The sequence below is a fragment of the Dreissena polymorpha genome, chromosome 14 (assembly GCF_020536995.1).
Source record: "Dreissena polymorpha isolate Duluth1 chromosome 14, UMN_Dpol_1.0, whole genome shotgun sequence".
In the NCBI taxonomy this organism is placed as follows: Eukaryota; Metazoa; Mollusca; class Bivalvia; order Myida; family Dreissenidae; genus Dreissena; species Dreissena polymorpha.
Genome location: NC_068368.1, coordinates 21295418 through 21319690, shown reverse-complemented (window position 1 = coordinate 21319690; position 24273 = coordinate 21295418). Strand labels below are relative to the sequence as shown.

General features: G+C 34.2%; 1 protein-coding gene across 4 annotated transcripts in view; it reads left to right on the top strand.

Moving 5' to 3' along the window:
• LOC127858168 (receptor expression-enhancing protein 1-like) overlaps positions 1-24273 on the top strand; it is a 166040-nt gene that overhangs the window by 42304 nt on the left and 99463 nt on the right. Inside the window, exons 7-10 of one of the 4 annotated variants that reach the window (XR_008038778.1) lie at positions 3927-4046; positions 9157-9300; positions 11043-11194; positions 11701-22448. Coding sequence is in view for 3 of the 4 variants with exons in the window: in XM_052395139.1 (XP_052251099.1) it covers positions 3927-4046; positions 9157-9300; positions 11043-11194; positions 11701-11772 (488 nt within the window). In the remaining variant the exon portion in view is untranslated. Of the gene's footprint in view, positions 1-3926; positions 4047-4261; positions 4286-9156; positions 9301-11042; positions 11195-11700; positions 23664-24273 lie in introns of those variants that run through there. The other 3 variants (XM_052395139.1, XM_052395140.1, XM_052395141.1) reach the window with 3 other exon arrangements.

Here is a 24273-nt window from a genome sequence, read left to right as displayed (position 1 = left end):
TACCATAATATTACGATTTCTTTTTTGACGTTATTTTACATACAGTGTATGTTTCAAAATGAACTTGTTATTGAACAAAGAACAGGTATACAAATAATCACTCACCAACATGACAACTGATCTTTTCGCCGCATGACTATGATATTAAAATATCGCAAAATTTACTACGGAGGTCTCGAATTTGTACATGTACATTTATTCGATCCAAAACATGTAACAAAAGAAACAGGAAATCACAAAAATAGTTTGATATCAAATTACATGTACATGTAACATGTATGTATGTTATTGTTGGCGAGCTATATATGTACACAAACAAGCAAGGGTTTCCGAAAGGTTAACACAAAACAAATATTTAATTAAGAACAACAAGGCAAACTTCATGCAGAAACAATTGAAACAGAACCTGAAGCATGAAACACAAACTATACTCACGCTCGATGTAAGACATGTCAATGATTCTGTAAAGAGGGCAAACACAAGAGAAAAGAGTTGAACATTTGGGGATTTTATTATGAAGTGCATGTAATACATGTACATACAAAGTTTTAAAGAAACAACATTATACGATCTGCAATGTGAATGGACATGTACATTTCGATATTGCAGACCTTACATTTGTATAATGTTGTTGTTGCACATGTATTTCACCGCGAACCACCTAGACCGTGGTGGTCCACCGCGATCGCATGGTCCACAGTGAGATCAATTTCCCGATAACGCCGAGACTGACACCGCAATTCGCCACTGCGAAATCACCTTGTTCAACGGTGTCTCATGGTGAGATAGTAATTGTCCACTCTGGTCTGAATCATGGTGATGCGATGTGGATGGCAGAAATCGCGCTAGACGTGTATTTACCATGCAACGTTCACGATTTTATTAAAATCAATGTGGATTGCATCCTTAGGTAACAAAGTTCTTGCCTCTATGTCATCCCTGTGGTTTATGAAATATGATTTTTACATTTTCATACCTATGTAGGAGAAATCATATTTATATGAATATGTTTTATTGCAATTTTTCACCCATAAAATCACTCTCAGCATCACCATGGCTAAAAAGTTCAGTCTGCCAAAATTTCTGTGTTTATAACGCAACATTTATAAGTGAATGCAGCACAATGTGGATGTTTAATTTAACCAAGCTTGCATGGCATTTGTAGAAAGTATTGCCATTGACTCATATTTTAATATACTGTTTTATGTTCATGATTTTTTTTTCAATTATTAATGAGTAGTTTTACAGCGCTAATTTTTTATACCTGGTCTTGGAGATTAGTGATCAAATGAATGAAAAATACTTTTTTTCCCTTACAAAGACATTTATTTAATAACATATCTCCCTTTTTAGCTCACCTGAGCACAACGTGCTCATGGTGAGCTTTTGTGATCGCCTTTTGCCCGTTGTCCGTTGTGCGACGTCAACATTTGCCTTGTTCACTCTCTAGAGGCCACATTTATTGTCCAATCTTCATGAAATTTGGTCAGAAGATTGGTTTCAATGATATCTTGGATGAGTTTGAAAATCATGGTTTCAATGATATCTTGGATGAGTTCGAAAATGGTTACGTTTGCTTGAAAAACATGGCTGCCAAGGGGCGGGGCATTTTTCCTTTTATAACTATATATGGCTATAGCAAAATCTTGTTAACACTCTAGAGGCCACATTTATTGTCCGATCCTCATAAAACTTGGTCAGAAGATTCATCCCAATAATATCTTGGACGAGTTTGAAAATGATGTCGGTTGGTTGAAAAACGTGGCTGCCAGGGGGCGGGGCATTTTTCCTTATATGGCTAAAGTAAAACCCTTGTTAACACTCTAGAGGCCACATTTATTTTTACGATCTTCATGAAACTTGGTCAGATGATTCATCCCAATAATATCTTGGACGAGTTTGAAAATGGTAACCTTTGCTTAAAAAACATGGCTGCCAAGGGGTGGGGCATTTTTCCTTATATGGTTATATATATGGCTATTGTAAAACCTTGTTTACACCCTAGAGGCCACATTTATTGTCCAATCTTTATGAAATTTGGTCGGAAGATTTGTCTTATTGATATTTTGGATGAGTTCGAAAATGGTTACGTTTGATTGAAAAACATTGCTGCCAAGGGGCGGGGCATTTTTCCTTATATGGCTATATATGGCTATAGTTAAATCTTGTTAACACTCTAGAGGCCACATTTATAGTCCGATCTTCATGAAACTTTGTCAGAAGATTCATCCCAATAATATCTTCGACGAGTTCAAAAATGATGCCGGTTGGTTGAAAAACATGGCCATGGAGGGCGGGGCATTTTTCCTTATTTGGCTAAAGTAAAACCTTGTTAACACGCTATAGAGGTCACATTTATTTTATGATAATCATGAAACTTGGTCAGAAGATTTGTCCCAATGATATCTTGGATGAGTTCAAAAATGGTATCCTTTGCTTGAAATACATGGCTGCCAAGGGGCGGGGCATTTTTCCTTATATGGTTATATATGGCTATTGTAAAACCTTTTTTACACCCTAGAGGCCACATTTATTGTTCAATCTTCATGAAATTTGGTCAGAAGATTTGTCTTATTGATATTTTGGATGACTTCGAAAATGGTTATGTTTGATTGAAAATCATTGCTGCCAAGGGGCGGGGCATTTTTCCTTATATGGCTATAGTTAAATCTGGTTAACACTCTAGAGGCCACATTTATAGTTCGATCTTCATGAAACTCGGTCAGAAGATTCATCCCAATAATATCTTGGATGAGTTCAAAAATGATGCCGGTTGGTTGAAAAACATGGCCATGGAGGGCGGGGCATTTTTCCTTATATGGCTAAAGTAAAACCTTGTTAACATGCTATAGAGGTCACATTTATTTTATGATAATCATGAAACTTGGTCAGAAGATTTGTCCCAATGATATCTTGGATGAGTTCGAATATGGTTTTGGTTGCTTTAAAAACATGGCCACCAGGGGGCGGGGCATTTTTCCTTATATGGCTATATATGGCTATGTTAAAAGCTTGTTAACACTCTAGAGGCCACATTTATTGTCCAGTCTTCATGAAATTTGGTCAGAAGATTGGTCTCAATGATATCTTGGATTAGTTTGAAAATAATTGTTTGCTTGAAAAAGATGGCTTCCTAGGGGTGGGGCAATTTTCCTTATATGGCTATGGTAAAATCTTGTTAACACTCTAGAGGCCACATTTACTGTCCGATCTTCATGGAACTTGGTCAGAAGATTCATCCCAATAATATTTTAGACGAGTTCAAAAATGATGCCGGTTGGTTGAAAAACATGGCTGCCAGGGGGCAGGGCATTTTTCCTTATATGGCTATAGTAAAACCTTGTTAACACTCTATAGAGGCCAACTTCATGAAACTTGGTCAGAAGATTTGTCCCAATAATATCTTGTTATCTCAGGTGAGCGACTTAGGGGCCTTTAAGGCCCTCTTGTTATCTGTTGGTATGATGCAAGAGAAAGTGTTGCATAATTACACTTGCCCCACACTCTAAAAACAACAACACATTTTATAGGATGAAGACATTTCTGAAAATCATTGGCCTAATCTTTTAAAAATAAAGATCATTACACAAAACTTCACTGATTTTCAGGACAATATGTCCTGTTTATAAATTTTTATATGCTTAACCATAGCCCACATTTTGAACACTGGAAATCTAATGAAACTGAAATGGTAGATTACATCGATGACACTATTTGAGCTTTAAAAGGAGTCATAAAACCAAATTTAACAATGAACACGCTTACCCCAATGACAACTGTTATCCAATGCTTATAAAAAAGTATAACAATATGCTTTTCAATTTTCTGTTTTTCCATCCATTAATCTGAATCTCAGTTAAACCACTTAATTTCAAATTGCTTAATAGCCTACTTGAAGAAATAACAAGCTCATGAGAAATTTTCAGGTTTAAAACCCGAACAACCAGAGATACAAACTCAAATTTCCCCCAAAATAGTAAAGCCAGTTACGAAAGGACTACCTATGAAACCACCCATGAAACCTTCAAAGTCAGCCAAACAGACGGGTATATATTCCAAGATTCAGTTACGCACCTAGTTGGCTTCATGCGCATGCATCCCCATCTGTTGAATGCAACCGGTAATTTATACTGGAAGTTTAGTTAATTATATTTGCAAGTGCAGTGTTACCATGGTTTTGTATTTGTTATTTGTGTTGTTTTTGTACACCAGGGATGGGGACAAACTTTAAGTATTGAAATGCAACTAAATTATTTTACAGAATGCCTTGACCAGCATTTTTATGGTTAGTACAGCACTTTTCAACGCATTTTGTGAATCAGTTTGCATTTGTATGAAGTGCCTGAAGCTATTTTGTTTTTTGTACAGATAAGGTACATGTATCATAATAATGAATTATGTTCCTCAAGACATTCATTGTTTTCTTAGATTTTCCACTTTGGTACAATACCTTGATCTGTTAACCTATCACTTTTGCTAATTATGAAACTTAGCATTTCCAAATCTCTTGCAAAGAATGAAAGTGTATGGCAAACACTTAGCATATCCAAATCTCTTGCAAGTATGGCAAACGTGTAGCATTTCCAATTCTCTTGCAAAGAATGGGAAGGTATGGCAATTAGATTTACATGTACCGGTATTTTACCCTTTATTATGTTTAAATAATCCACATTCAGGCAACCCAAGGGACTCCCTGATTTCTACTTCATGCTTTATTCAGTTCATGCTAAGATGTTGTATCTACATTGTTTGCTTCCATTGTTAATTTGCGGCTTGTGTTGTCACAAAGTCTCATCATCTCAGTACAAGTTAATTACCCTATTAATTTTCATCTGATGAATTCAATTTTTAAAGAAACATAAATACTCAAAATAAACAAATATTTTGTTTAATATTTCATAAAATAAAGTTAACCCTTAAAAAATCAGTGTTCCTTATAGCAATAGCCCAAATTTCACAGATAGATGTGGTATGGTAACATAGATTTAACGAGATACAAAATGCTTGTTTTATTTTTTGTGGCACAATATATATTCCATTTTAATTTCCTGCAACGATATCTATTCATACCACACATGAACACTAACTTGGTACATGAACATGTGTTGCATATAATTGTCCTGCAAAAAGAAAAAAAAGACATTTTGTATTGTGTTAAATCTTTGTTACCAGACCACATCTTGCGTTGAAATGTTTGCTATTACTTTAAGTAACTTTGAGTTATAATGTGTTAACTGTATTTTTCGAAATATTGTACAAAATATTTGTTCATTTTGAGTGTGTATAGGCTTTTAACATTAGCATGTGCATCATTTGATCATTCTTTCTAATAAATGTATAATGTTTGTTTTGTCATATGTAGCATCATATATCTATATATAATGGTACCACCCATATTGCAATATAAGCACTGGCATCGACAAAATGGCTTTTGTTGTGTAATAGCAGAAATATTATTCTATCTTCCATCTAAAAAGTATATATTTTGTACAGAATGCAATTCTTTTTAATGTTTCTAACTAGATTCATGTTCCATAATTATGTCAACTTGTGAAGAAGCGTGGTATATTTTTCGGAGATGAAGCTTCGGTCCATTGATAAAAGTGTTTCCGCACACTATCTAGAGAATGCTACGACTTACCATTTAGAGGAAAGGAAAAGAAAGATTGATCTTCAGGTCAACACATCTAAGGTCAAAATCACAGGGTTTTTAACATAAAATTCATTTCTGCGTGATATGTTGAGAATGCTTTGAAATAACATCATACAAATTCGTGTGATGGTTACTTGGGAGGAAATAAAGAAGCTTATTGATTTTGAGGTGAACAGTTCTAAGGTTAAGGCCATGGGGTCATGCTATACAAAAAATCTCTAAGCAATTTAACATAACACAAATTTGGCTGCAAGTCGAGTCATACTCAGTGATGTTTTGGTAACATCTTTTATTTTGTCAATTAAATAGAAATAGAAAAAGTGTTTACAGATTTAATAATATTGTTCTTAGTTATGATCTGTACATATGTTGATGTTAGTTTGTCATTCTTATGAATCTTTCAAACTAAAAGTTCTGCTATTACAGTGTTTATGAGTAGATGGTTTACAGTGCACACTAACAACACACTTTTTGTACTGTGAACAGCACTCTTCTTGTACTATGAACACCACAAGTACTTAAGCAAAATTGAACCTTGTTCATCTTTTTCAAAACATAACAAAACTGAAAGAATTGCAGTGTTTGATTTTGTTCAAATTTGGGTCTGGTAGGGGGACCCATTCCCAATGGAAAAACGTATAAATTTTTCCCAAATGGTACCTTAAAAATCCCAATGGAAGGTTTCCAATTCTTTTTTTAAGTCTAAACACGTCATTCAGCTCCAAATCCAGCTCTATAAGTTGAATATATATATATATACCTTAGAATAAAGAATTTTGAAATCCTTTGTTTTTTAGCTCACCTGTCACGAAGGGACATGGTGAGCTTATGTTAACGTGTGATGTCCGGCGTTCGTATGTGCGTGCGTGCATGCGTGTGTGAGTGTGTCCGTCAACAATTTGTTTGTGTAGACAGTAGAGGTCACAGTTTTCATCCAATCTTTATGAAATTTGGTCAGAATGTTTATCTTGATGAAATCTGGGTTTTGATTGTATTTGGGTCATCTGGGGTCAAAAAGTAGGTCACTAGGTCAAAAACTAGGTCACATAATAGGTCAAATAATAGAAAAACCTTGTGTAGACAATAGAGGTCACAGTTTTCATCCAATCGTTATGAAATTAAAATTTTGGTCAGAATGTTTATCTCGATGAAATCTGGGTTGGGATTGTTTTTGGGTCATCTGGGGTTAAAAACTTGGTCACTAGTTCAAATAATTGAAAAATCATCAACAATTTGTTTGGGTAGACAGTAGAGGTCACGGTTTTCATCCAATCTTAATGAAATTTGGTCAAAATGTTTATCTTGATGAAATCTGGATAAGAATTGTATTTGGGTCATCTGGGGTCAAAAACTAGGTCACTGGGTCAAAAACTAGGTCACATAATATGTCAAATAATAGAAAAACCTTGTGTAGACAATAGAGGTCGCAGTTTTCATCCAATCTTTATGAAATTTGGTCAGAATGTTTATCTTGATGAAATCTGGGTTGGGATTGTATTTGGGTCATCTGGGGTCAAAAACTAGGTCACCAGGTCAAATAATTGAAAAATCATCAACAATTTGTTTGTGTAGACAGTAGAGGTCACAGTTTTCATCCAATGTTTATGAAATTTGGTCAAAATGTTTATCTTGATGAAATCTGGGTTGGGATTGTATTTGGGTCATCTGGGGTCAAAAACTTGGTCACTAGGTCACATAATAGGTCAAATAATAGAAAAACCTTGTGTAGACAATAGAGGTCGCAGTTTTCATCCAATCTTTATGAAATGTGGTCAGAATGTTTATCTTGATGAAATCTGTGTTGGGATTGTATTTGGGTCATCTGTGGTCAAAAACTAGGTCACCAGGTCAAATAAATGAAAAATCATCAACAATTTGTTTGTGTAGACAGTAGAGGTCACAGTTTTCATCCAATCTTTATGAAATTTGGTCAGAATGTTTATCTTGATGAAATCTGGCTTATGATTGTATTTGGGTCATCTGGGGTCAAAATTAGGTCCCTAGGTCAAAAACTAGGTCACTAGGTGAAATAATAGAAAAACCTTGTATAGACAATAGAGGTCGCAGTTTTCATCCAATCTTTATGAAATTTGGTCAGAATGTTTATCTTGATGAAATCTGGGTTGGGATTGTATTTGGGTCATCTTCGGTCAAAAACTAGGTCACTAGGTCAAATAATAGAAAACCTTGTGTAGACAATAGAGGTCACAGTTTTCATCCAATCTTCATGAAATTTGGTCAGAATGTTTGTCTTGATGAAATCTGGGTTGGGATTGTATTTTGGTCATCTGGGGTCAAAAACTAGGTCACTAGGTCAAATAATAGAAAAACCTTGTGTAGACATTAGAGGTCACAGTTTTCATCCAATTTTTATAACATTTGATCAGAATGTTTATCTTGATGAAATCTGTGTTGGGATTGTATTTGGTTCACCTGGGGTCAAAAACTAGGTCAATAGGTCAAATATTAGGAAAACCTTGTGTAAACAATAGAGGTCACAGTTTTCATCCAATCTTTATGAAATTTGGTCAGAATGTTTATCTTGATGAAAACTGGGTTGGGATTGTATTTGGTTAGTCAGTTGAGCGATTCAGGGCCATCATGGCCCTCTTGTTCAATTTAAAGTTTTTTAAGCATAAATCAACATCATTAATTTCCGCGATATTTCCCAATCCAAAGGGACCTGGCCCCATTTCCAAAATGGTAAAATAATAACACTTAATCTTAATTATCAAAGTCTGCTTAATTTTAAATATTTTTAAGGATGTTTATTTATCTTTGTGGGATAAGATGCAAAATATTTTCAATTGGATAACAAGCTACAATAACTAACTTGGGTGCAATTTCACAAATATTATTATTATACTCAAGAATAAATACTAGATTGTGAAGAAAAAAATAACTACATTTTAAGCGATTGAATTGAAACTTGAAATACATCATCATTATGAAATGTAAATGTGCAAGACTCCTGTTACATTCTCAGTACTCTACACGTTTCTGAGTTACGTGCCCTTGAACTGAGCGATTCTATGGCAGAAGCATAAAATGTTCTTAGTTTGTGGAACAGACTTCTACATTTTCTCAAGCTATTGAATTGAAGCTCGAAATATATAATGTCCCTGAAGTGCACATGTGCAGGACACATTTTGCACGTGCAGTGATCAACATGGTCCTGAGTAATTGCCTTTTTGAACTTATGTAACTTTTATGACATTTAACTGCTGGGTCTAGAATGTTGCTATCGAATATAGGTAAATATTTAGTCATGCTTAAGTTTGAAACATTCTGTAAACAAACATATTTCAGAAATATTTTTTTTTTTTGTCGTTATGGTTGTTAATAAAAACACTCTGGTATACAATTTTTTAGCAACTGAATTCCTGTTGCCTGTCAAATACCACCAGATATATGTTATATTTTGCACTTCCAACCCAGACCTTGTGTACCATTCCACTGTTTCCTCCCTTCATCCCGGTTGATTCCTGTTTTACCTCCCTTAGAGAACCGGTTACGCTCAGACAACCAGGAAATCAGTCGCCGGGAGAAACAGGACCGCCAGGAGAAGGCTCTTCAGCGCCGCCCACTGTCACGCTCCAACAGCGATGCTGCTGACCACCGACCTAGGAAGGCCAGACCTTCATCAGGTTGGGCGGCAAAACATACTTGTTAACCCTTTACGGCTCTTTTGCAAGTACTTTTATGCTGTTTGCAGCTCATCAGTGTCTTACAGTTGGAAATGAAGCCCAGTAACTTGAATCTATTTAGAAAGGTCTTTAATTTTATTTGATTTTCTAAGCGACTACAAATGAGCCAAAATGCTGATCAAAGATGTGTTAACTCTTTACCACTCAAATATGCCCTTTCACGCTTGTGTAATCCCTTAGAAATTCATATTTAACACTTTCTTACCAGATTCAAGTTTTAAATACTCACTTAATTAAATTTAAGACCTTTTTTATCAGATTCAAGTTTTAAAGGCTTACTTTCCAACTCTAAGGTACTGATAGGCAGCAAACAGCATACAACCCGAACAGACTTCAAGTAACTCTGCTTTTATGCTTATAACATATAGCCATTTTCACTTTGTTTCTGAGCGGAAAAGGGTTCAAGTGAACATACCTGTTTACTGCAATAGGCCATACCAGCCATTGGTCTGCACAAAAGATAGTTCCAGGAAATGTCATAGCAAATCACATTCAAATTAATCTTTCAGAATATCCTTTATTTCTTTAGATTATTATGTAGATCTATTTAGCGTTGATAGTATTTGAAAGATATTCAAGCTTGCATTTGGTATTCAAAATAAAATATGATTATGTTTTAGTTTTTCAATGAATGGAAATAAACATGTAACAATTACTGGTTTTGTGTATTACAGTAGCTGGGGTGGAGTATAACAATAAATGGGTCAGAATTTAAACAGAACTGTGATGGTTAAATGTTAGCATCCTTTGTATAATAATGTGGTCTGAGATTTTACAAATATCTTTATCAACCATTTATGAAAGCCATCCACATTTAAAAAGTTTTTTGTGAGTTTGTTTTTAGAATATTGCAGTCGGCTTTATCTTTAAACCTGGCAAATTAAAGATAATTAGTTATTTTGAGAAAATGATAATTGCAAAATGTCAATGAAAGTCTTTTTTCAGGTTCCCTTTTAAGTATGATGTCTTTCCACACAAAAGTGTTTGCATGTTTGTATGCAATGTGTGTTCCTGTTTTGAACATCCTTTCTGACTTCTGCTATGTTTGACCTGCGAAAACTGATATTCAGTGTGAAAACAATATTTCACAGTAACAAATGACTTCAAAATATATGGACCATGCTCTGTGAAAAGGGGGTTTAATGCATGTGCGCAAAGTGTAGTCCCAGAATAGCCTGTGCATATGATTTTTATCTCACCTGAGCATGGAGTGTTTGGAGGAGACTGGCTCCTCGTCTGAAGTCTGTCCACAATGTCTTAACATGATGTTCCTTCCTAAACCACTTGGCCAATTTTGATGAAATTTCACAGAAATGACCCTTGTATTGATTGCATTATTTTGCATAACTTGATAAGTAGGTCACTTGAGCTTAAAAAAGTTTTTTTTTAAGTGAAAATTTGGTACACAATTTCCTGAGTGGAATTGGATCAGCTAATAAGCATCATATAGAAATTTGTATACCGGTACATTCCAAAAACTTAACTTTGTTTTAATAGATAGGTTTTATTTAACAACAGTTTCATGCAAGACAATTAACAATAACAAATAAGCTAATAAGAACTTTTAACAGACTGTTTACAGGTCAAGTAAGAATTTAATATAATGATTAATTTGAACAATGAAAATATTAAATACATGCAGCTTGTTTCTGACTGACAGTACTGTTTACCATGGTTATCAGGTTTGTCACGCCTAGAGGAAGTGGAGCATGAAAATTCAATGGCAACAGAATCTCGAGGGTCAGACGAGGAATTTAGTGAGACTTATACGGAGGAGGTGGTATACTTCCAGCCACTGCCAAAAAAGATGGACAAGCATTATACACAGAAAGATGTAGGCACAACGTTTTTCTTCTTCTTTATTAAGAATTAGTTAAAGGCACTTTCCCAATTAATGTCAATTTAAGCAGAAAGGCATGCAAGTCACATTATTGGTCCAATCTTTATGAAACTTTCAAAACATGTGTCCTGGTGATATCTTGGACGAGTTCTAAAATGGCTCCTGTTGGTAAATAAACATGGCCGCCAGGGTGCATGGCAGTCTCAGTTTAAGTCTCATCTATTGTCCAATCTTCATGAAACCTAGACAGAAAATGTGTTCAAATGATATCTTTGATGAGTTCTAAAATGGTTTGAATCTTTTTAAAAACATGGCCACCAGGTGGCGGGGCATTTTTTCTTATATGGCTATAGTAAAAACACTAGAAGTCACATTTATTGTCCAATCTTAGGGCCCATTACCCTTTTGTTCTATTGTGTAAAAATGCTGAGAATGTTTATTTAGAATCAGGTTATGCTATGGCAATCTGAAATTGTGCTAAATGCTTGTTTATTTTGCAGGTGAAGTCTGATCCATATGCCACCCTTCCACGAACCCGTTCTCGCCATCGACCACGTCTAAACCAGCCCTAGACTTGCCACTGGGAATCTGTGATACTTTTGTACAACCTACCCATGTCTTTAATCTTTTAATGGATTTAACTGTTATTTTGAATGCAGAAGTCACTGGCATTATTTGATTGTTCACTGGGTAAATGAATAGTCTCATCTTTCCATGAACCATATGAGCTGTGGTCTGTGGGAAAACAGGGCTAAATGCATGTTTGTAAAATGTTGCCTAGATTAGCCTGTGCAGTCTGCACAGGCTTATCAGGGACGATACTTTCCACATCGACTGGATTTGTTTTGAGAAGACACTTCCTTAAAACGAAAATTATATACAAGCCGAAAGTGTTGTCTCTGATTGGCCTGTGTGGACTGCACAGGCTAATCTTGAGCAACACTTTATGCACATGCATTAAGCCCTATTATCACAGAATGTGGCTCATACAGATTTGTGTATGTTGTTATTTCTACTTGGCAAGGCATCCACTTGCTGTCTTGAAGATAATGCTTGTCTTAGTTTGAAATTAATAGGTATAAATGTTTAAAACTGAACATGTACATTTAATAAGTAAATTATAAATAAAATACAAATAACTTTCATGTGAACAACTTAGATGAGTTGATGTCCTAATTTGATGCAATACAAAATATGTTGTCTTAGTTCATTTCATATAAATATTTTGTCTTCAGTTTTGTAAATGAGCAAATGACTGTTTTAAAAGAAAGCATGCATTCCATTAATGTCAAGTAAGACACAAGCATCTTGTTAACTGTATAGATGTAATGTATTGTATGTATTGTTTATACAGTATTGCATGTGATTATTAGTCCCCCACCGGTTTCACAAGAGGGTCTTATGGTTTGGGCTCTGTGTGTCCGTCAGTCAGTCCGTCAGTCAGTCAGTCTGTCACACTTTTCTGGATCCTGAGATAACTTAAAAAGTTCTTAATATTTGTTCATGAAACTTGAAACATGGATAGATGGCAATAAGGACATTATGCACGTCATTTCATTTTGTTCCTTTGTCAAAAATTCTGGTTGCTATGGCAACAAATATTTAAAAAAATTAAAAATATTTCTGACAATGGTGGAAACGGTAGGGTACTAATATTGCTTGACAATAGTCTTGTTAATTTAAGATTTAGAAAAAAATGCTGTTTGCAAAGCCATGTAAAAAACAGCAGCTTTATAACTTATGTTCAGTTGGCAACTTACATGTGAACAGTTTTCTACTTTGTGACCTGATATTTGTAACAAAAAATCCAGCAGGATTTTTTTTGCTCACTTATTAACACCAACACCTTGATCATTTATATTGAAACATTCTCCTTTTAGCATTTTGATACTGTTTGATTTTAAAGGACATATTTTGTCAGTTTAAAGAAGGCATTTTCTATTTTGTTAATTGGTCTTTGCTTTCTGGTCAATTTTAATTTATTGTGTTCACTGTTTGTGTGTTTTTCTTTTTACATCATTTTCTTGTGTTGTGTTTGTTCACTTAACCCAAATGTTGACTAAAACGCTTTAAAACCAGTGATACAGGTTTTTGTGAAAAAAGAAAATAAGAGATTAAATTTTATTTGGAAAATAATTTAATTCTTAAAACGACTAATGGTTACAAGTTTGATATAAACTTATGTGCTTTTAGGCTCACATGTACATAACATGCTCATGACGAGCTTTTGTGATCGCTTTTTATCTGTCAGGCGTCGTCCTTCAGTTGTTATTTTAATTTACCTTGTTAATACTCTATAAGCCTCATTCATTGTCTGTATTTTCTTGAAACTTAATCAGAACATGTGTCCCAATTATATCTTAGACGAGCTTGAAAATGGTTAGTTGAAAAACATGGCTGCTAGCTCTAGTAAAACCTGGTTAGCACTCTAGAAGTTCAATGTTAATGAAACTTGGTGAGAACATTTATTCTAATAATAGCTCAGCTGAGTTCAAAAATGAAGTTATCAGGGGGACATTTTTCCTGCTATGGCTTAAGTGAAACCTTGTAAACACTCTAGAAGTCACATTTGTAATGCAATCTAAATGAAACTAAGTCTGAACACTTTTTCTGATGACTTCTCTGGTTTGTTAAAGTTGACATTTTTTCTTATATATATGTATATCTTAAACTTGTTGATGCTACATAAGCCACATTAAATGGCTAATCTTTATGACTCTTTGTTCTGTCAGAACATTAAAAAACATGATGATAATGGTCCAGAAGTTCCTTTTTTGGTCCAAGCATGATAAATCAGCTTGCACTTTTTTTCAGAATACTCTAGTTCCTTTGGGTCTCAGGTGGGCACCTCTGGGCCCATGGCCCTCTTGTTTGTAATTATGATAAAACGGAACACAAATATCCTGTTATTGGATTGACAGAATTAATATACCATAGACTGCACTGTTAATAAGGCAATAAGATTATGCATAAATGTTTAGTTTCACACATTATTATGCAAACATTGTTTTCGTCTCATGCTTCAAAAGGCATATTCTTATTTGCTTAACTTTCTGCTCACTTTTACAGTTGTTATAAATGCCAGTGACTTGGCACACAAGCACTGGATGTGAGGGTTCAGCATTACAATTGTGTAACTTTGTAAAATAGAACCCTTTAACCCTTACCCTGTCAGAAGCAAAGTTTAAATGCTATTTGGAAACAGCATAAAGCCAGAACAGCCTGCGAGTAACTTGCAGTCTGTTCAGGTTTTATGCTGTTTGCTGCTCATCAGTATCTAAGGTGTGGAAATGAACCCTTAAAAACTTTAATACAGTAAGAAAGGTCTTCAATTATATTTTACATTCTAAAAATACGTATCTAAGTGGTAGAGGGTTAAAAGGCCAAGTTAAAGGAATCTCATGAGGTATTTCAGTCTGTGTACTGGTATACCATAAAATCTTCCATATCAGCTGCTTTCACATGGAAAACAAAGTTTAATGCACATGCATAAAGTGCCGTCCTAGATTTGCTTGTGCAGTCCACAAAGGCTTATCAGGGAAAACACTTTCCACCTAAACTGGATTTTCGCTAAGATGAGATTCATTTAAACCAAAAATACGGTAAAAATACCGCGGACTGCACGTGTCTGAATGCAATGTTTAAGCTGCAGCAGAAATTTAATGTTCAGTTGATGATTGCCCCTCAGCGATAACATATTTTGGGGTGGGGGGAATTCAACTGATTTAACAAATATATCAAAATTGTTTCGTACTCAACCCTCTATATAATTCATGTGGCTGTTTAGTTGTACATGCAATCTTTTCAGCATTTTAAATGCAATGCAAATTGTGTGCCTCAGTGGTATTTGGTGAACAACAGTTCTCCTGTTAACTTGTTTGACACAAATATTTATTCTGTAGTCCTATTTATTGTCAAACACACATTCACACTACCGGTAGTTAGTTTGGATTAATTATCTTATTCCTTGTGAGTTCTTTATTTCAAGCTCTTTTGTTGTAAAAAAACATGTTTGTTTGAACATCAGTTTGCCTATTAAACTAATGCCACTGATAATTTTATATTTTGTCAAAGTCTTTCTCATCGTGCTCTTGTATTGATACATATGCAAAGCTTGAAAAGTCCATTTTGATTACTTCAGAGCTATGTATGTTAAAACCTTATAATGGGTGTGACCAACGAATGTATGCATAAACCTCCCTGGACAATCTACATTCTATCAACCAACTGGTCATACAAGTTCAACATAGTTTGTTAAATAGAAGGTAAAGGGTACACTTGAAATGTAATTTTTGCAAAGATGATGGTCATAATGTAGTAATCATAAACACTTTTAATAATACTCAACATGCCTGATTGATTATATGGTATGTACTTGCTCAGCTTTGCTATTCTTGCTTGTGTATGTACAGTCTTGTTTGTTGTTGTGTCATTTGCTCAGCATTGGATTATTAGATTACAATCTTCTCACTGGCCCTACCGAATTGCATTTACCTTTGCTTAATGAAATGTTTTTTTCCGAAGTTCGATAAAGATTTTATAAGCAGTGAATGATCTTTAATTTAATGGTGTTTCTTCACATTTATTTAGTTTTATAATGGTCCAATTGTGTTTTGTTAATACTTCATGGACACAATATTTATTTAAACAGCAAAAGTAAAAGTATTAGTTAGTTTGAATGAAGGAATAAATGTTGATTTCAATTTAAAATTGCGCAGATTAGTCTCTAGTTTGAAACTAAAATACTGGTCTCTTGAAATTCTGTCTTAAAACCTTCTTTTGTCTGAAAAAGTAACAAACACTATATTCTTGTCTTGTGGATAACCATGAATTGTTGGTATTGTTAAAGATTGATACAAATGTTTGTGCTTATAAACGTTATTGTGTTTGTTAAAAGTGTATAACAAGTGTATGAATGTTCTGCATCATATTCCTATGTTACATATCATTGCAGTCTCATTTTCCTAGCAATTCAATGCATGTTGTTAAAGTTAAAACTTAAATATTATGTTTGAATATTTTTATTTGGTTCCACATTTCACATGGTTGATCCTGGTAAAGTAAATACTAATTGTAGACAATTGAATACTTAATAGGCTATCAACTGGTGATGAGGCGCTTATACATAGCTGTACATATTGTTTATTATATGTAAGTTGAACATGAATTTTTTAATACTTATAAAAAATACTTCAGTTATTAGGCATTCTGAAGTTTTTTTAAGGTCTTTCCACTGAAAATTATGCAATGTTTGTAATACTGTCCATTCACCAGCCCTTCACAACTCTGCACCCACGGAAAGCACACCTTATCAATAACAAAACTGTGATAGGTAGCACAAGCTGTCGTAGAAATTAGATTGAAGTTGAGCATTGTGATGACATTATATTGCACACCTGGGGGTTGTTTCATTAACTATCGTATGACAATTTTAACATATGAGAGAATTTTGTAATCAAAATAAGTAGACGAACTAACTCGCCATGCTCATCAAAAGTATACGTCGTTAGAGATGCCATTAAAAATAAATAAAGTAATGAAAATGTATAATCATATGATATGCAATTATGCATCTTTGAAAAATGTATCGTATCGTAAATGTGTACTATGATGTTTATTGAAATGGTCCCCAGGTTAGTAATCCGCTTCCCTAATGTCACAGTATTTAAAACTACATCCTTGCCTTGAATGAAGGTCATGCTTGGTCATTGATAAACAGGGTCAAGGTCATGACATGGAATAATTGGGTTTTAAATGAAGTTTTGGAGACATTGAATAGCTGGTGTAAACAGTAGAGTTGTTAACTTATATTGAGGGTATGTGTATTTGCTCATGGTTTTGTCATTTTTTGTAGTGATTTAGTTTGGTTCATGTAGTTAATGGTGTCAGATAAATAACATATACAGTAACATATTGTGAAATACCCTTCTTTTGTTATAACATATATACATTTTACTGAAAGTGGAACTGGTTTGAAATCATTGAAATGTGAAAAAAGTCAATGCATAATATCCTGTTTAGATACAGTATTTTGATGCTGGGTAAAATTCTAGTGCTCAAAAGTGTGTGTTTTGTTTTTGATGTTGTATTATAAAAAAATATTTATTATGTGAACAAGACCATACTATAACATAGTATTTGTTATAACAAGAACAGGTATGGTTATTCAAGTTGGGAACCTGTGTGATTGTTTTATTTAAGTTTTAAATATATTTTTAGTTTTATTTGAAGAAAGCTATTCTGTTTGTTGTTTCTTTTTCAACAGCTACAGTTTTACAATTAATACTGTTATGTAGTTATGATTATGAATTGTACACAGGACATTTTTTGCTACGAAATAATAATAAATAAATGCTGCAGTTATTAATCCATACCCAATATTTTCATCTGTAAATATGTTCCTGTCAGTATGCATTATTAAAAATAAATCTTCCTATATCAAGCAATAATATTTTCGATTACTTCAGTATTTCAGTTTATAGTTACCTTTTGTGGAACCATTTATATTTTAGTTTAAATTCTGAATAGGGTTCAGCCTTCAACTGATATAATCAGTTTACTTCAGTTAAATTTTTGCCTAATTATAAAGAGTATATCTTAAGATGTTTACGAAAGTTTGTATCTGATTCCATTCTTTTAATAAATGCTGATGGATTTATATTTCTATTTTCGAATAAATCTGTTCAGGTTTTATGCTGTTTGCTGCTTATCAGTATCTTAGGGTTTGGAATGAAGCTTTTACAACTTGAATCTTGTAAAAAAATGTCTTTAATTAAATTTAACTTTCTAAGGGACTAGAAATGCGAAAAAATACATATATAGGTGATAAAGGGTTAAAATAAATGACTGTACTGAAATATGCCAAATCATGGTGAGGAATTTAAACAGAAAGTACAATAAAGAATCGAAACAATTTTAAATACTGAGTATACTGTATCAGGTCTTTTGAAATATTGAAAGTGATCGTCAACCATATTCTTTTTTCAAGTGACAGGATCATGTTCAGAAACTGTAAAGTTTATTTCTAATTTGTTGGTTTCATTTGTTTGAACAATTTAGAAACTGTTTGATAATGTTTGTTTTTGGATGTATTTAAAAAACAAGCACTGCTGATAAGTTGTAATTTTTTAGTTTTATTCTGAACTATTTATGACGATTTCTTATGTATATAAACTCTTTATTTGGTGATGGTATGTCTTTTTTTATTACAACTCGCATAACTTGCCCATTAAAAATTTCCATATATTTAACGCGTGACAATGTCCAATATTGCATTGACTTGCTAATGTCAATCCACTGTTATAACTAATTCTATCCAGCAATAAATATTTGTTAATCCATTTGCATTTACCTTAAGCAATATTTTTTTAATTCATGTAAATCATGCTGACCAGAAATATGATCAGAATGACTGGTCGTAAGATATGCATTATGTTTTATGCCCCTGGTAGGGTGGCATATAGCAGTCACACTGTCTGTCCGTCTGTCCATCCGGCATTCTGTTTTCTGGAGATTTTTTTACTCATTTAAGATTTGTTATTTGGTATGTGAGTCTACCTACATGACCTACAGATGAAGTGTAAAATTCGTTCCGGTCCGTTGATTTTTGTCAAAGATAAGGGCCTTTGACTGATGTAAATTTTTGCCAAGGTAAGTAAAAAGCTTTAAAGGGGGATACAAAAAATATCATTGGCAGGTACAAGGTCATTTTGACAAGGGAAGTAATATTTGTTCAAGGTATATAATCCAAGGTAGGAACTTCTAAAAATAGGAAGTAAAAGGCATGGAGATTTTAGACAAAAGTGGATATGGAAATTATCTCTATAATAACTGTTTTCCGGATGTTTTTTATGCAACACTTTCAGATATTGAGCTGATATTTGGTATGTGAGTCTACCAACATGAACATGACCCTCAGATGAAATGTGATTTTCATTCCGGTCCATTGATTTTTGGTGAAGTAATGGGTGTTTAACATATAAATTTTCTCCATTATGACCGTTTTCAGGATTTTTTTACACAACCCTTCAGATATTGAGATCAATTTTGGTATGGAAATTACCCTACATGAATTATAGATGAAGTGTGAGTTTCGTTCCTGTCAATTGATTTTTGGCGAAGTTATGGCCTTGGAATGTTTTCTGGAGTTTTTTTTAGCAAACGCTGTCAGATAAAAAGCTGATGAGTCTACCTTCATGACTTGCTGATGAAGTGTTAGTTTTGTTATGCTCCATTGAATTTTTGCCAAGTTATTGGCATTGGAATGTGAATTTTTTTCTTTCTTAAATTACAATTTTCTGGAGTTTTTTACGCAACCCTTTCAGATATTTAGGTGCTTTTTGTTATGTGAGTCTACCTACATGACTTACAGTTTAAGATTGAGTTTTGTTCCGGTCCATTGATTTTTGACATACCTATGGGCCTTGGACTTAGGAATTAATAGTGGGGGACATATTGTTTTTGCCCTGTTTGTTTGTTTGTTTGTGTGTTTATTTGTTTGCGCCAACTTTAACAAATGCAATAACTTTTGCAATATTGAAGATAGCAACTTGATATTTTGGTATGCATGTGTATCTCATGGAGCTGCACATTTTGAGTTGTGAAAGGTCAAGGTCATCCTTCAAGGTCAAAGGTCAAATATTTAGCTTCAAAGCGACGCAAAAGGGGACATAGTGTTTCTGACAAACACATATCTTGTTTTAAATATACTTCCAGATTTTTTGCCAAAACACTTAGGTACAGACCAAGGCATGCAACTTTTTCAAATATCAATTGACCATACGTTCATCATGTTTTCAATTGGGATATAGCTGCTGTGTGGCATCAAAGGGCAGTAGGGGGCATTTGTTGATCAAACGCAGCTTTTGCTATTCCTGATGTAAACCAATGCAATCATGCCGAACAATGAATTGATCAAATGCTATCTTTTAAACATGAAAAGTCTCAAAATTACTGAAAACTTCAAGCCAAGTATTAAACAGTATGAAAGGCATAATCTTACATTTTGTAATGATTTTTTAACAATGCAATGGTATGTTTGTTTGTATGGTAAAATATGTAAATTTTTACATTGTATCAATACTAGCTTTTGAAGCAGGTTGTGAAATTTATTAGCTGTACTTATGATAGACACTATTTCAATTGACATAGAAACAAAAGCACATCGATGTGAATGCATTAAAACATGTGTTTTTGGCACAATCACTGTCGTTGATGTGTGGAGCATTATATTAAATGAATGTATTTCTTTTTCTTATTCCAAATGCAAAGATTTCAAAATTATGCAAGAAACATCTGTATTGAATGTGTTAACTTCTCATTAAATAGTTAATTTGTTAATTATGTAAAAAGAGCTATATGTTTGTTGAAATATTTGCAATGCCTGATTCTTTGATGCCTGCAAAGTTATAACTGTTTGAATGGATCTCAAAATGACGACAGTTTTAATGGAAGAGGCATTGTCTCATAATCACAAATTATTCTGAATCTCTTTTTATGCCCCCTTTTGAAGAAAAGGGGGTATATAGTTTTCGCACTGTCCGTGAGTCTGTCAGTCAGTCTGTCAGTCAGTCTGTCTGTCAGTCTGTCACACTTTTCGTGTCCGCTCTCTAATTCAAATAGTTTTCATCCGATCTTTATGAAACTTGGTCAGAAGTTGTATCGAGACAATATCTTGGTCAAGTTCGAATATGGGTCGTGCCGGGTCAAAAACTAGGTCACGCGGTCGAAAAAACAAATCAAAGGGAAGTAATTAGCTTTAAATGGACATAATTATATGACCTGCCAAATTATATATTTTTGTTAAATAAATCAAAGCTGCACAGTAGGCGGCATTGTGTTTCTGACAAACACATCGTAGTAAAAGATCAAGGTCATCCTTCAAGGTCTAGGGTCAAAAATACAAATCCAAGGGAAGTAATAAGCTTTAAAGGGAGATAATTATTCAATATTGAACATAGCAACTTGATATTTGGCATGCATGTGTATCTCATGGAGCTGCACATTTTGAGTGGTGAATCTACAGTCACGGTTGTGGCTTTTAATTATTTGCTACTAAAAATAGAGATTTGTTAGAGACAATTAATTTCAAGGGAAGTAATTTATATGATTATAAATCTCAGCTTATATATTTCCTTATCAAGAATTGAAGTTCTTTTCACAGTTACTGTACATATTTTTTATTTTGATTATTTATAACTCAAATGATTGATTTGTCAAAGGTTTTTTTTTTAATTATATAATTATCATTTCTTTCCTGTACTAATTTGTGGATGGTAGGGTTCATTACATACCTGTGGACATGGATACATGATGAACTCTGGCTATGATCTCTTTGATAAACCACAGGCCTTGGTTGTCAGTGATGTCTGACTTGTTCATTTTTGACTGTCTACAGTTTTATACCATTTATTACCTCTGTTTATTTTTTAAATGACGCTAACTTTCCAGCCATATCAGTAAAAAGGTGATAAGCATTTATTTTCGTATTTAAATATGCTTTATATCTCGACTTTACTCCCCGCAAATTTTCTGAGTGGATCCCTAATTAGGTCATCCCGCTAAGAAATTTCGCACCTAGTAAAGTAGAGATATAGAGCGAATATTACTATGAAATGAAAGCCAGTAACTTTCTTCCTAATATGGCTGGAAAGTGAGCGGAATAAAAAATAATTATACAAGTAATACCGGGTATAAAACGACGAAAATTACCGGCCTCGGCATGGACGTAGCCATCTTGTTTGTCACGTGATTTTCCCCTCTGACCAGTGTATTATTTTTTTAAATTTATATTTTTGTTGTTCATCTCTCATTTTGAGAGTATACTTGGATTAATTGTTTGTAGAAAATAATACAAACAATCCATTCTACAGTAATTTTACCTGATATTTTCATTTTGTATTTACAGTTGCCCATAATTGTGTCATGTTTACATTATGCATATTTGTGTTTGCTAGTGTATAAGTTATTACCACCGAATAATTGATTTTTGTTAGAAATTAAGTTAAGCCATTGCTATGTAAGATTTATTTTATGTTTATTGTAATTATGCCCCCCTTCGAAGAAGAGGGGGTATATTGCTTTGCACATGTCAGGTCGGGTCTGTCGGTATGTCGGTTGGTCCACCAGGTGGTTTCCGGATGATAACTCAAGAACGCTTGGGGCTAGGATCATGAAACTTCATAGGTACATTGATCATGACTCGCAGATGACCCCTATTGATTTTGAGGTCACTAGGTCAAAGGTCAGGGTCACAGTGACCCGAAATAGTAAAATGGTTTCCGGATGATAACTCAAGAACGCTTAGGCCTAGGATCATGAAACTTGATAGGTGGATTGATCATGACTTGCAGTTGACCCCTATTGATTTTCAGGTCACTAGGTCAAAGGTCAAGGTCACAGTGACCCCAAATAGTAAAATGGTTTCCGGATGATAACTCAAGAACGCTTAGATCTAGGATCATGAAACTTGATAGGTAGAATTGATCATGACTCTCAGATTAATCCTATTGATTTTCAGGTCACTAGGTCAAAGGTCAAGGTCACAGTGACCCGAAATAGTAAAATGGTTTCTGGATGATAACTCAAGAACGCTTATGCCTAGGATCATGAAACTTTGTAGGTAGATTGATAATGATTGGCAGATGACCCCTATTGATTTTCAGATCACTAGGTCAAAGGTCAAGGTCACGGTGACCCGAAATAGTAAAATGGTTTTCGGATGATAACTCAAGAACGCTTATTCCTAGGATCATGAAACTTGATAGGTAGATTGATCATGACTCGCAGGTGACCCCTATTGATTTTCAGGTCACTAGGTCAAAGGTCAAGGTCACCGTGACCCGAAATAGTAAAATGGTTTCCGGATGATAACTCAAGAACGCTTATGGCTAGGATCATGAAACTTCATAGGTACATTGATCATGACTGTGAGATGACATCTATTGATTTTCAGGTCACTAGGTCAAAGGTCAAGGTCACAGTGACAAAAAAACATATTCACACAATGGCTGTCACTACAACGGAGAGCCCATATGGAGGGCATGCATGTTTTACAAACAGCCCTTGTTATTTAAGTGTTTTAAATGTGAATTTTTGTGAGTGCATAAAGTTACATAGTTCCTTACAGTAATTTACTCATTTGCAAGAAATCTAAACGAGAACTTGGCTATTTTGTTGACTTAACAAATACCCTATGTTTAGAAGTAGAATACATTGCATTGTTTACAAAAACTATCATTGCCGTATAACATTACTTTTGACTGTATATCTGTATATATGGTATGATTGAATTTCGTTTTGTTGAATTTCTAATACCTCAGTTGCTTGAAACATTCAACAATTTTGTCAGATGATTTAAACATGTGGTTTAATTTATGTAAAGTGCATGTGTATATAATTTTTAAAAACATGCATGACACGATTTCTGAGCTTTAAAAATAAATTGTATTGAAAATCATGAAAAGTTTACTTTTTAACCGCTGCTCAAGTGTGTACTTTTTTAGCTCACCTGATTGCACGGGTGAGCTTTTGTGACCGGTCTTTGTCCGTCTTATGTCAGTCCGTCCATCCGTCCGTAAACATTTGCTCGTAAACACTCTAGAGGCCACATTTCTTGTCTCATCTTCATGAAACTTGGTCAGCTTTGTCCCAATAAAATCTTGGCAGAGTTCGAAACTGGGATGTGCCGGGTCAAAAACTAGGTCAAAAAAAAGAAAAACCTTGTAAACACTGTAGAAGTCTCATTTCATGCCCTATCTTCATGTAACTTTGTCAAAATGTTTGTCTTCTATCTAGGTTGAGTTCAAAAGTGGTTCCGATCCGTTGAAAAACATGGCCGCCAGTGGGCGGGACAGTTTTCCTTATTTGGCTATAGAGAAACCTTGTAAACACTCTAGAAGTCACAATTTTTGCCCAATCATCATGAAAGTTGGTCAAAACATTGGTTTTATTGATATCTCAGATGAGTTTGAAAATGGTCGAGATCGGTGAAAAAACATGGCTGCCAGTGGGCAGGGCATTTTTCTCTATATGTATATAGTGGCAGTTTTCCCTATTTGGCTATAGAGAAACCT